At 40.5% G+C, this 12,236-nt stretch overlaps 1 protein-coding gene across 7 annotated transcripts in view; it reads left to right on the top strand.

Moving 5' to 3' along the window:
- Nucleotides 1-12,236, top strand: part of dysf (dysferlin, limb girdle muscular dystrophy 2B (autosomal recessive)) — a 56,950-nt gene that overhangs the window by 4,303 nt on the left and 40,411 nt on the right. For 3 of the 7 annotated variants that reach the window (XM_026315024.1, XM_026315013.1, XM_026315031.2), the window contains exons 2-21: nt 3,260-3,315; nt 3,570-3,661; nt 5,386-5,491; nt 6,174-6,297; nt 6,463-6,719; nt 6,900-7,028; nt 7,190-7,252; nt 7,396-7,446; nt 7,540-7,570; nt 7,798-7,913; nt 8,008-8,134; nt 8,220-8,323; nt 8,420-8,488; nt 8,602-8,645; nt 9,099-9,181; nt 10,952-10,984; nt 11,208-11,323; nt 11,422-11,535; nt 11,623-11,800; nt 12,084-12,208. In XM_026315024.1, coding sequence (XP_026170809.1) covers nt 3,260-3,315; nt 3,570-3,661; nt 5,386-5,491; nt 6,174-6,297; nt 6,463-6,719; nt 6,900-7,028; nt 7,190-7,252; nt 7,396-7,446; nt 7,540-7,570; nt 7,798-7,913; nt 8,008-8,134; nt 8,220-8,323; nt 8,420-8,488; nt 8,602-8,645; nt 9,099-9,181; nt 10,952-10,984; nt 11,208-11,323; nt 11,422-11,535; nt 11,623-11,800; nt 12,084-12,208 — 2,018 coding nt within the window. Of the gene's footprint in view, nt 1-785; nt 820-3,083; nt 3,141-3,259; nt 3,316-3,569; nt 3,662-5,385; nt 5,492-6,173; nt 6,298-6,462; nt 6,720-6,899; nt 7,029-7,189; nt 7,253-7,395; nt 7,447-7,539; nt 7,571-7,797; nt 7,914-8,007; nt 8,135-8,219; nt 8,324-8,419; nt 8,489-8,601; nt 8,646-9,098; nt 9,182-10,951; nt 10,985-11,207; nt 11,324-11,421; nt 11,536-11,622; nt 11,801-12,083; nt 12,209-12,236 lie in introns of those variants that run through there. The other 4 variants (XM_026315040.1, XM_026315072.2, XM_026315051.1 and 1 more) reach the window with 3 other exon arrangements.

Consider the following 12,236-nt stretch of genomic DNA (forward strand, 5'->3'; position numbering starts at 1 on the left):
AATGGTTTGTGCAAGGCAGCTCAGCAATGAGCTGAAGTCCCCTATAAAGTTTGGTAAAGTGTAAGGGAGCTGCAGATTAATGTGGTAATTCTATGTAGGTTTATACTATAAGAGACTCGGTTCACATTTTCAAATTGTCATTTCTTAATTTCTTAACATTAATATAAAAATATCAGTCTATTAGCAGTAAAATCCAGCTCAGGTGACTTTGTGAATTAAACTAAAAATTGAACTGCATTACGTAAGTAACAGCTGACATCTTCCACATATATTTCACCAATCAAATATAGTTTTGACATTATCAGTCATTATCACTGCAGAAGGTTTAGCCCATATATTCTTATTTAGTAGTAATAAATAATACATTTTAGTGTAATGTTGGTCTGCCGTTGGTTCAGCATTAATTAAAGCCTCCATTGTGTGTGTAGCTGGCTAACGTTTGCTTCCAGGTAAACATCTTCCCAACTGGGAGGGACGCCAGATGGCACAAGGTGAAGGTGACTTGGCTATTTGGCCTCAGCAACTGTCTGTTTTTCCATCACTTTGTTGTTGTACTTTCCATGATTGTGTGCCTTCTTAATGAGGTGAGCTCTGCTTTTAGCTTCCTGTCTTTGTCCGAGCATGATTTCCTGGTGCCGTCAAACACAAGCTGGTCTTAACTTGTGAGGATGTTTTTGCCCTCAGCCTCAGTCTAATCCAAATCTTGTTCTTAATCCAACAATCGAGTTTAAAGGGAGGATAAAAGTGTCCATTCATTGACTGGCAAATGCAACTACAAGCAGCAGATTCTCCTCCAAGGCTGGACTACCTCAGCCTCAGGTTCATATACTATCTGGATGACATTATTTGGTCAATCAATAATTTACCTACTTTGTTCATTTACTCCACATCATGTACACCTGCTGTGGTACGTCATTCCTCAAAAGCGATGAAGAATTAGTTCTAGGTAACGTTAAAATGAATTTCATTTCATGGAGTTGTTAAAGCTACAGAAAAAAAAACACTGAATGCTCTGATAAGTAACTTTAGGTCAAAGTGGTTGTTGTTACTGTGACCTAGAAAGTGTCTGGTTATAGTTTCATGGAGTAAATATTGTCACACGTAGCTTGGCCTGTCTTCAGTAACCTCAGCAGAAACATAATCTTCATAATCTAATAATCTAATCACATGGCTAATTTGCATTCCAGTGATTTGAACCACCACTAAAGACTTCATGTAAATTACACATTCCCTATACAACCATATAAACGCACTTAATAATAACCTTTCCTAAAGCAAACAATTGTAGTCAATATATGTAAAGTGGCATAAACCACAATAAAATTGTTTGATGTTTGTTTTTCTGATAGCATGGAGTTTGTCACTGAAATGAAGCTCTGGGACAAACCCAGACTGTTTTCCATGGATCTATATACTTTTTAAAGAAAACCTCCAGGTTGAGGTGAGAAAGTAAGGTCAGGATAATGTTACCTGACTCTACTGGCCACAGCATCCCAATATTCAATCACAACCAGACCACAGCAAAGCAACTTCTGTTTTTCTCACATTTCTAATGTTGGAGATGTGGATGGTAACTACACCACATTTTTCTATATCTAATCTTAAACCACAAGCCAAACTCCAAATATTCATTAAAAGTCAAAAAACACTAGTCAATGTCAATAGAGTGAACACCGGTGCAGCCTCACACAGACACACACAGCCCAGGTCTAAACTTAGGTTTCCCAAATGTATTTCACAGTCACTTCTATTCTTGGCTCTTGACAGAAACTGTGCCAGGCTAACCTAATCAGGAAGCTAAGGCTGTGCCATTTCCTCCCTCTGTGATGCTACCTCAGATATCAGCCTTTGGGAGATTTACGCAGTTCACACACAACACACACACACACACACACACACACACACACACTTGTGAGTTTCTCTTTCTCTATTTGTGAGGACACTCATTGAAATAGTGGATTCTGTAGCCCCTTATCCTAACCTCAACCTGCACGACTAAATGCCCTCTAATCTGAACCCTAAAATCAAGTCTTGATCCTCAGCAGAAACAATGTCCTTAAAATGGATTAATATCCTGGCACTGAACAAAGGTTTGTCCACATCACAATCAAGCATGCGGATGCACAAACACACAATTACCTACCAACGTGTACCTCAGTTCTTGGCAGATAGTTTAAAAAACACCTCCACCCTTCCACAGAGGGGTCGAGATGTGACTTTACATTTGTGTGTGTGCGTGTGTGTGTGTGTGTGTGTGTGTGTGTAAATTTGTGAGTGTGAATGTGTGTCCTCATGTTGGGTGATGACTGGGAAAACAGGAAAGCAAATAACCTTCCACTGGGTGTGGAAGGACAGAAAGAATTTGGGAATTTGTGTGTGTGTGTGTGGGTGTGTGAGGGTGTGTGTGTGTGTGTGTGTGTGTGTGTGTGAGCATATTAAGTGCAGTGAAATGTCATTAGTTGTACAAAGCAAGAGTAGATGTTTTCTTGGGGGGCACCGGAGAGACCCTAATTGGCGAGATCCCAATCAACCTTTAATCTCCAGACTGATTCATCCTTGTGTTTTAACATTGGATCCGGTCACTATTACTGTAAAACCATGCCAAACCAAAATATGACTGTAGGCTCTCGGTCTGAATCTGTCTATTCCAGTTTTTGTCCAGTTGGTTTTCCATGTAAATTAATGAGGAACTTGTAAAATGAGACAATAGTCATTGTCTGTGCTTCCTTCCATTTGGGAAGAACATCTCTGCATCTGTTATTATTTTGACTAAAACTAAACAGAAACTATGTCTCTTGTTCCCAGTGTGAGAGTTTGCATTTTCATGTTTGTGTGTTAGGTGACAAGACGTCTTCAAGTAGTTTATTAGTGCGTCTTCCCACTTCCTGATTTCCGTCAGACAGGAAATCAGAGCTCCACGTTACAGGACGTCACAGAAAGATAACATACACACAAACACAATAGTGGTTGTGTGCAAAACCGTTATTTGAGAACAGCATCAGTATATGAGCTATATGTGTGGATGCCCTCACAATGCCTGCAGGCCCTGAAAATTCCTAAAACAACACTGAGTTCTGTTTCCTGAAAGGACTATGTGTCTAGGCTGCCTTATAATGTAGTCTGGTTTCAGACCACTGATGGTATGTGAACTCCAAATCTGGTTTCATATCTTTAAGGTAATCCACCCGCCCCTGTTGCTAACCCTAACATTTAATTAGCTAGCTAACAATTAATGTTCTGGTCTCTTCTTCTTCTTCAGGGTCCAAGAAGAAGACAAAGGTTATCAAGAATAACCCCAACCCTGTGTGGAATGAGGTACGCCCTACACATAACCTCTAATGTTTATTTATTTATTTTTGCTGTTAAAGGTAAACTGCTGCCTTATTTATCCTTATTTACACTTCTAGTGGTTTTAACTATGGTTTTAATATGAATGTTTTCTAACATCAGGAAGGAAGTGATGATTGTTATTATTATTATGTTTTTTTTGTCAGGATTTCTTTACAGAGAATCCCATTTTAACGTTGTCTGTCATTTTCTGCTAACTTTGTTTCCTGTCTCTGTGTAAGGGCTTTGAATGGGATTTGAAGGGGATTCCTCTGGACTCTGGAGCAGAGCTGCACTGCGTTGTCAAAGACCATGAGAAGATGGGGAGAAACAGGTACCGACCGATGTGTATGTGAATCTATACGAAAATTCAAACAGCTGTTGGATGCATTGCCATTGAGTTTGTTACACCTGTACCCAGAGAAGACATTCCAGTATTTTGTTGTATGACCAAACACCTGCCAAACCAATATCATTCCTATCAGCCTCAGCAGTGCACGCCACAGAAATAGGTGGCAGTGGCAGAGAGTGGAAGTTTAACTTAGTTATATTTAAAATAACCACATGTTTCATCCTTCTTAACAATGGTTGTGCTGTAACGTTGCATTCTGTGTGTAAATCTTTCAGGATCCTTTGTCCTATCCTAAAATAGTAATCCTGAATCCTTGGGAGCTCTTATCTGGCCAGTCATAGAAGGGGGGAGTATGGATGAATTCTTCTCATAGCTCAGAGTACAGGAATTGTGATAAGCACTGTGGCATTGTCAGATTGAGATGTGGAGGATGGATCGGACCAAACCCGGGTGTGGTCCAGGGTCCACAGCTGTTTTATGGAAACACTTCAGGTTGTTATTTTTGGATTGTTCCACTCATGTCGGAGTTTCTTCAGAGGGTGACAGGCAGGCTTGATAGAGCCAGGCCATCCTTTCATTGTGGTTGTTGCGTATATAATCTCTCGTATTTCCACCCATTCACCGACTGTTGTGTTGAGTGATTAATTGACCCATTCATCAGCTTCTTCTGGTACATTCAGACCAGTGTGTGACCCCCGTGACTTATTTTGCTGTACAGAGAGTTGTCAGGTGCATTTCACTGCATGAAGCCAAAAGCATGAGTTCACTGTTTGTTTACGTTCATCTGAAGGGATGGCTATGGAGTCCCAGTACTGAACAGGCGCTGGTGCTAAATTATTAATGACATTGATGACACAATGAGCATTGACAAGCCCAGATGTTATCGGTTCTTCTGTCGGTGCTGGAGAAATTAAGAAAACAACTATTATTAAACTATTTATTGTTGATACAGGTGGAAAAACGCAGTTTTTGTTTAAATTATATGATTATGGATTATATAATAAAAGTAACCATTTTCCACCAGGTTGTTATGGGTGTGTTCAGGAAGATAAACTGTCAGAGCATCATATGAGCTGTCATTCAGAAACTCACAGTTTTACAGTGCTAGGAACAGGGTAGACTTATAGTATCAATAGGAATATCAATAAGTATTAGTATAGACAAGCGGTATAGGTATTGGTACCAATGAAATTTTAAGGATATCCATCCATCCATCCGTTCTTCATATCAGTTCGGCCAATTCAGTGTCACACCTGCAGATAGTGGTGCCCACTGCAATGTTTGAAAAGACTAAAGGACTAAAAAGGTTGGGGGGCACTGGTTTGATCTTTATCAGTCTGTAATATTTTCAAAGATCATCATATGTGGTTTTTTATTTAAATCTTAATCGATAAAGTGAGAAGTATATTTGTCAAATAAATAGAGTACAGTATCTTATTCTCAAATATAGCAAACAAAGTAAATTTAAGGGGGCACAAATGGAAATGTACAAAATATTTTGGTATACACAGTATTACATATTATATAGTATTATGTATTCTCCAGCAGTGTTTAATTTTGGTGACATGTTTCCATCTCTTGCTGTCTTGCACTGTGAAGCTGTGTCCTAATAAATACATGAAGCTGTGTTATAATAAACACATAATAAACCAACCATGTTGAAGGCCCCTCACCATACTACTGGCTACTGCTTTGTGTCTGTTTAGGTTCCTGGGGGAATGCCGACTGGCTCTTCGAGACGTACTCAATTCTCCAAGCCTGGCCGCTTCCTTTACCATCTCCTTGGTGGACACTAAGAGAAATAACACAGGGGTGAATACGCACACACAGACATATGAAGCACAGACAGATTCATCTATAGCCTCACTGTATCTTGAACCCCTTTTGTTGTTACCCCTTTTTCCATTTTGAGTCAGATGAGGTTTTAAGCTTACAGGTATCTATCTCAAGTCATGCAGTCTCAAACTGAACTTTGACACAATAACACTAATGTGGGATTTGTTTACTCATGTCCAGTGTCTCAGTATCTTAAATTTAAAAAAAAAATCAAGCTGAGGTTGTAGCAGGGAAACTCTGCACATTGTCTTTTCAGTCCTTTGTGCCATCATTATTATTTTTCAGTCCCCTTAATTTCCACTTGGTTTACATCTTTATGCTTCCCTGTGCACACACACTTTGTTTACAGAAACTTAACTACTTAATCACTTAAGCTGCTTTTTCCTGTTAAAGGAAACAGTAGGAGACTACACCTTCGACTGGTCCACAAGGTCTGCATCCCCACTGCTTCTGCAGGGAAACATGTTGACTCATCCACATTTGTGTGTCATTTTTACACTAATTCAAGCTCAGTGTTCCTGGAAAAGTATTGTCTCGCAGCCTGTGGTGATATAGACTTGACAAAGCCCCTCTAGAGCCTCTGAAGGCATTATACAAGACTAGTACTCTGCAAGAGCCCTTTAAAACTGTTCTGCCATTTTGTTTTCTCTGTCTGTAGGCTATGCTGACACTGCAGGTCTCCTACATCCCTCCTGCCGGATCAGTTCCAATCTTCCAGCCTCCTGCCCAGCCTGAGGCCCTGCCTCATAACAACCCCACCGTGGAGCTGGACACTGTCACAAGTAACACAATCTGTCTTTCTTTTGTCTTTGTCCAGTATCAGTGCTACGAAGACCAATAAGAGTTGACATAACGAATGTACAATCTAAAACTGTCATTGTATTTTGTATTGTGTATTTGTGTTTTACTTCTGCAACCTTTTTCTGTCAATTTGTCTGTCTATACAGTGATTTCACTGGACACATTGGGCGAGGATGATACAGAAAGTATGATGATGCTAGAGCCCACGGAGGACCAGGGGCTCGACGACGGACACTCCATGGTGATTGTTGGTCCTCAGGGACCCCCTGGTCAGGAGTCACCTACTGCGCAGACACCAAAACGCTCCCCACCCTCCAACAACACCCAAGGGGGACTGAGGAAGAGGAGAAGAGGAGCAAGCAGTCAATCTAAACCACTGCCCAACAAGCCACAAGACTTACAGGTAAGATACGGATGCAGAAGGCCAGAGTCGGGAATTTTGAAAAATAGAGTCCATGAATCGTATATGAGTGTTGGGATAACACTCAGTCTGTCAGCAGTTTTTCAGTGCTTGAAAAGAGTTTGAAGTTTTAGACCATACATGCTTAAAAAAGCTTTATTTGCTGAACATTGTACGTTCCAGGTTCGTGTTCGCATCATTGAAGGGCGACAGCTGCCGGGTATCAACATCAAACCTGTTGTCAAGGTAATGGTAGCTGGGCAGACCAAGAGGACCCGCATTAGAAAAGGCAACAACCCAGTCTTTGATGAGGTAAAATATGTGTATTTGTGAGTAGAATATGTTCTTAATGTTCTTGTTCCATACTGTGATGGATTAGAAAAATACTGCTTAAATTATAAACTGATCAGCTCACTGACAGCATATATATTCTTCCCTGTCAATGGCACTTTGGGCTTATTTTACCACAACAGACATTCTTCCTGAACTTCTTTGAGATGCCATCAGATTTGTTTGATGAACCGATCTTCATCACTGTGAGTGACTTTTGTTCCTAAAATAACAAATACATAGGAATATTACCATTCCTCACTAATACTGTACTTTTCCTAAAATTGTCAATTTACATGTTCAGCATAAGATGTTGCCCTGTGGTGCTCACTGTCAGTTGCTTTGACAGGTGTGTGACTCTCGCTCACTTAGGACTGATGCTGTGATCGGTGAATTCAAGGTAAACTACCACCCTCAGGGCTGTTATGATATGAGCCACATAGTGACATGAAAAGTATGAAGAAATCTAAAATCCTTTCTATTGTTTTCACAGCTAGATGTGGGCACTGTCTACAATGAGCATAGTGAGTATATGTTTGTATGCCCACCATGTTTTTGGTGATTTGTATTGATGTACTGATATGAAAAACTGTCACTAAGGAGCAGACTAAAGCCAAACTGTAAATTCACTTCATGTTTCTGCATTCAGAATTTTCATTTGAAGTTCCTGGTCCCATTATGTTGTTGGTGAGTTTGAAATTTCTAGGTCACAGCTTTAAATCTGAGATTCAACCCTCCCTCCTCTCTTTAGGACACTGCTTCTTGAGAAAATGGCTGCTGCTGTGTGACCCCGATGACCTCTCTGCTGGGGTCAAAGGGTACCTGAAGGTCAGCCTGTTCGTGCTGGCAGCTGGAGATGAACCACCGGTGAGTCAGATCTATTGAAGGAAGAATCATCGTCATTAATCATCATTATTATACATTAATATGTGTGGCTTCTGTGTTTATATGGGCCTGCCAGGCTGATAAGCGAGAGTGTGTGGAGGATAAAGAAGATATAGAAGGAAACCTGCTGAGGCCAGCTGGTCTGTCTCTGAGAGGAGCAACTTTCACCCTGAAGATCTTCAGAGCTGAAGACCTGCCACAGAGTGAGAGTCCACTGTTTGTGGTTTTATTTTTAATCATCTGCTGTGAACACGGAGATTTGTAGATTTGTAATTTCTTTGTCTGCAGTGGACGATGCCTTCATGGACGGGATGAGGCAGATTTTTGGGTTTGATAGCAACAGGAAGAACCTCGTGGATCCTCTGGTGGAGATCCACTTTGCTGGCAAAACGGTGCCTATGACATGATACCATTTCATCACTCACAATGTTAAAGCCATCAAATACAAATAGCCATATTAAAATGGGTTGCATGTTCTTTATTTTCAGATCTACACTAAGATTCTGGAGAAAAATGCTAATCCACAGTGGAACCAGAGTTTGACCATGCCTATTAGAGTGAGGCACACAAACACACTCTGCAAACACAACTTTAGTGTCACAAGATCATTACATTTATGACTAATTACACTTATAGATTCATACTATACATTTTCTCTTTTTCTTTCCAGTTCCCCTCCATGTGTGAGAAGATGAGGATCAGAATTCTTGACTGGTGACTCCCAGCAGATCTCAGCTGATATATGACTTTAACCTTTACATTGTGTTGCCAAACTCCACAGAATATAAATAAAATTTTATTTAGATGTCTGCCACTGTGAGCCCATTTTACATTTTGGCCAGTCTGCACCATTACAAGTATCCTGAATTAGCTGCAAGCAGTTCCTGTTTGCAGTCTATAGCCATTGTTATACAACAACTATAATTACTGAATAATTAAAAACATCTGTATCATGTCTGACTGATGGCTCCAAGATGGATCACAAATTTTGATCATGGCAATCAGTAAAGTACCTTAATTGACATAGGTGTTTCTTCCTTGTCTCATTGCCCTGTCAGGGATGTGTGTTTGAAAAGCTCTGATTTAAATTACATTTGTGCCATAATTTTGCCGTAAAAGCATCTATAAGAGCTTTTGTTTTTTTCTCTCTGTTTTTTTCCATTTCAGGGACAGAGCCAGTCACAACGATGTCATTGGCACCACTTACCTGTGCATGTCTAAGATCTCCGCCCCTGGTGGAGAGATAGATGGTGAGTAACTAATCAAAAATGGACTGAACTGGACTGGATTCAGTCTGTTTGGTTTGGGCTGCAATGGGCTGGATTTGACTGCTCTGGAGTGGTTTATACCTAACCTGTCTGGTTTGTTTGGAGTTTCAGTGATAGATATGGTTTATTTAGTTTGGCCTAAAACCCCAACACAGAGTCTTCACATTGCCTTCTTAGAGTTGCTGTCCAAACAGTTCCAACTCAGGGTCCGGTTGTGGAGCGTCTCACCCTAATTAGCCAAAGAAATTTGCACAGATGTCATATAAGTGTTTTAACTTTCCATACTTTTGACCACTTTTAGGACTTCTGTTGCACTGAACGTCACTGAACGTTGCCAAAGTCTTTTTCTGCAGGAACTAACTAATTTATGAAGAAATATTCACATTACTTTTCAGGTGAAGAAATACCATAGGGACAGGTTTGGTTCCACTTACTGACTTGTCTTGTTCATCCTTGGCTCTTTTGATTGAGTTAGAGATCTGCATGAGCCTAAAGCTACCCATTTGGGTGGCATCATTCAGACGCCAACGACGAATAATCGTGAACAGGACGATGTGGTGACCCTGTTTACTGCAACGCAATCATATAACACTGCATGCATCTAAATACTCTGTAGATTTGATCAGTCAAGGAAATCAGAGCTAGTGTTGGATGGAGTTGGATGCGTTGTAGTTGACTGGTTTAGTCTGGAACACTCTGGGCTAATGTTATCTGGTTCATGGGCTAACCTTTATTAGTCAGCTTGGTGTTGCACTTTGTTTAAAATACTATAGATCCTGTGGTTTGAAGTGTTTAGCTTGGTCTTTGGAGCCTTTATTGTCCCATTCTGAAACAAAATCAACTTTGTGTTAACTTCAATGAAGCTTTAGTCATTTTGCTTTAATTTGGTCTATTATTAAGCAGATGTTTGTTTAAAAATGTTCTTTTGTTCTCTTTAGAAAAATGAATCACAGTTTTACGTTTCAATATCATCTTGGGTTCCGTCAGTTTAGTGACTTTCAGGTCAGGTCAGCACATACTCACTGGTGTTGGTGCCTGCAGGGAGTCAACAAACCAGTTCCCTCAGTTTGAATTCATACTTCTCCAGTCATCAGATCTGTGCTTTGTGACCAAAACAGCATGTTCATGTTTTTAGTGACATGCATGAAGACTAAATTGTCAGCTTTGTGTTTCTAAGTGATGGCATTGCTTGAGATATTGGTATCTGGAGTACCTTAAGGTTGTCCTGTCTGAATTCTATCCTAAAGAAAGACAACATGCATGAGTTTGGTCATTGTGATGAGTGCTATCTTTGCGATGGAGAGGAAAACCTCATGTGAACCATTGTTGTCATCATCTGGGAGGTTGCAGCCAGACTCTATGGTTCAAAAAATGAGGCAGAATGATGGATGCCTTTTAACAGGACCCAATTTATTTGCAGTCCAACCAGTTCACTAAAAACAAAATCTGTCAACGTTACATTGTAGAGACCAAAAAGATCCAACCAAAACTTTTGGCCATCAGATCCAATCCCTAGTGAACCACGTTTTCTGTCGTGATGGAAAATCTGAGTCATTCCAGTCAATTCACAATTGAGTAACCTTTTTCAAGGTGATAATGATCTTGCATCCAATTTTTGAGGTAGTGTCTAGTGTTTGATTTTTCGTCAGCGTACTGTTTGGTTTGAATGGTGTTCATAGACTGCTCTTTCCTTTCTATCTGCTGCTGAACCTGTCTGTGATTCTGAACCATCCTTCCTCTTTATGCATTCAGATGACTTGACTCCACGGACCGTCCACTCTGGCAGTACGTTCACCATCCTCTACACCTCCCAGATGTTTCACCTCATTTCTCTGATGCATATCCTCTTCTATTTCCAACTCATAGCTGTTTCAATCATGGGATAATTTTGCAGAAATTAAGAATCAGTTTTATAATTTCATCCTGTTTTATCCCTTTTTCATTTTCATGCTTATTCCAACGTTCTGACTTATCGATGATAATAATTGTTCGTTTTGTGTCATTGCAGTTGATGACACTCTTGGGTTCCTGCCGACGTTTGGCCCGTGTTATGTCAACCTGTACGGCAGCCCCAGAGAGTTCACTGCTTTCAATGACCCCCATGAAGCTCTAAACCTCGGAAAAGTAACTCAGTTTTCTTGTTTTTAGTCAGTCTGTCACCTCAGACAATTAGTAGTGACATGAATCACTGTTTGTCTTCTCTTCTTCTTCCTCTCTGTCAGGGGGAGGGGGTGGCCTACCGAGGTCGGGTTTTACTGGAGCTAACCACAAAACTTGTGGACAAGCCAGAACAGAAGACTGAAGAGATACCATCAGATGATTTGCTCATTGTGGAGGTGAGAGGAAAAAGGATTTGAAGCTGCAGATGCAGGAAGACAGATCTCCGTCCACCAAATCAGTCTTTCCCAATCTTTGTCTTACAGAAGTTTCTCAGGAAGAGGAAGTTCTCAGTCTTTGTAGCGTTTTACTCAGCCACGCTCCTCCAGGATGTTGATGATGCCATCCAGTTCGAGGTCAGCATTGGTAACTATGGCAACAAATTTGACTACACCTGTCTCCCTTTGGCCTCCACCACCCAGTTCAGCAGGGCCGTGTTTGATGGTAGGTCAAAGGTTTCTACTTTCATCTGGAGGTTTTGGGGATTTGGACATAAAATGTAAAAACATATGAAATAAATGTTCATTAAGTTAATAAATGTGTGCAGCAAACCGATAAATGTAATACATTAAAGCATGTCTGCAGTAAAAGTTAAGTCTTTAACCTTATAAAACAGAACCATGACTTTCATGTTTCATGTCCCAGGTTAGTTGGTTTTAGAACGTTATTGATTGTTAAGGATCATAATTTTTAAAAACGATCATATTTGTGTGTGTGTGTTTCCCAGGTTGCCACTATTACTACCTCCCCTGGGGAAACGTTAAGCCGGTGGTGGTTCTGTCTTCTGAGTGGGAAGATATCCAACCGAGGATTGAGGCTCTCAACATGCTGCTGGCCATTATAGACAGACTGGTGGGTATCTGTCTATGCCCCCTTTAGT

The sequence above is a fragment of the Mastacembelus armatus genome, chromosome 18, assembly GCF_900324485.2.
Source record: "Mastacembelus armatus chromosome 18, fMasArm1.2, whole genome shotgun sequence".
Classification (NCBI taxonomy): domain Eukaryota; kingdom Metazoa; phylum Chordata; class Actinopteri; order Synbranchiformes; family Mastacembelidae; genus Mastacembelus; species Mastacembelus armatus.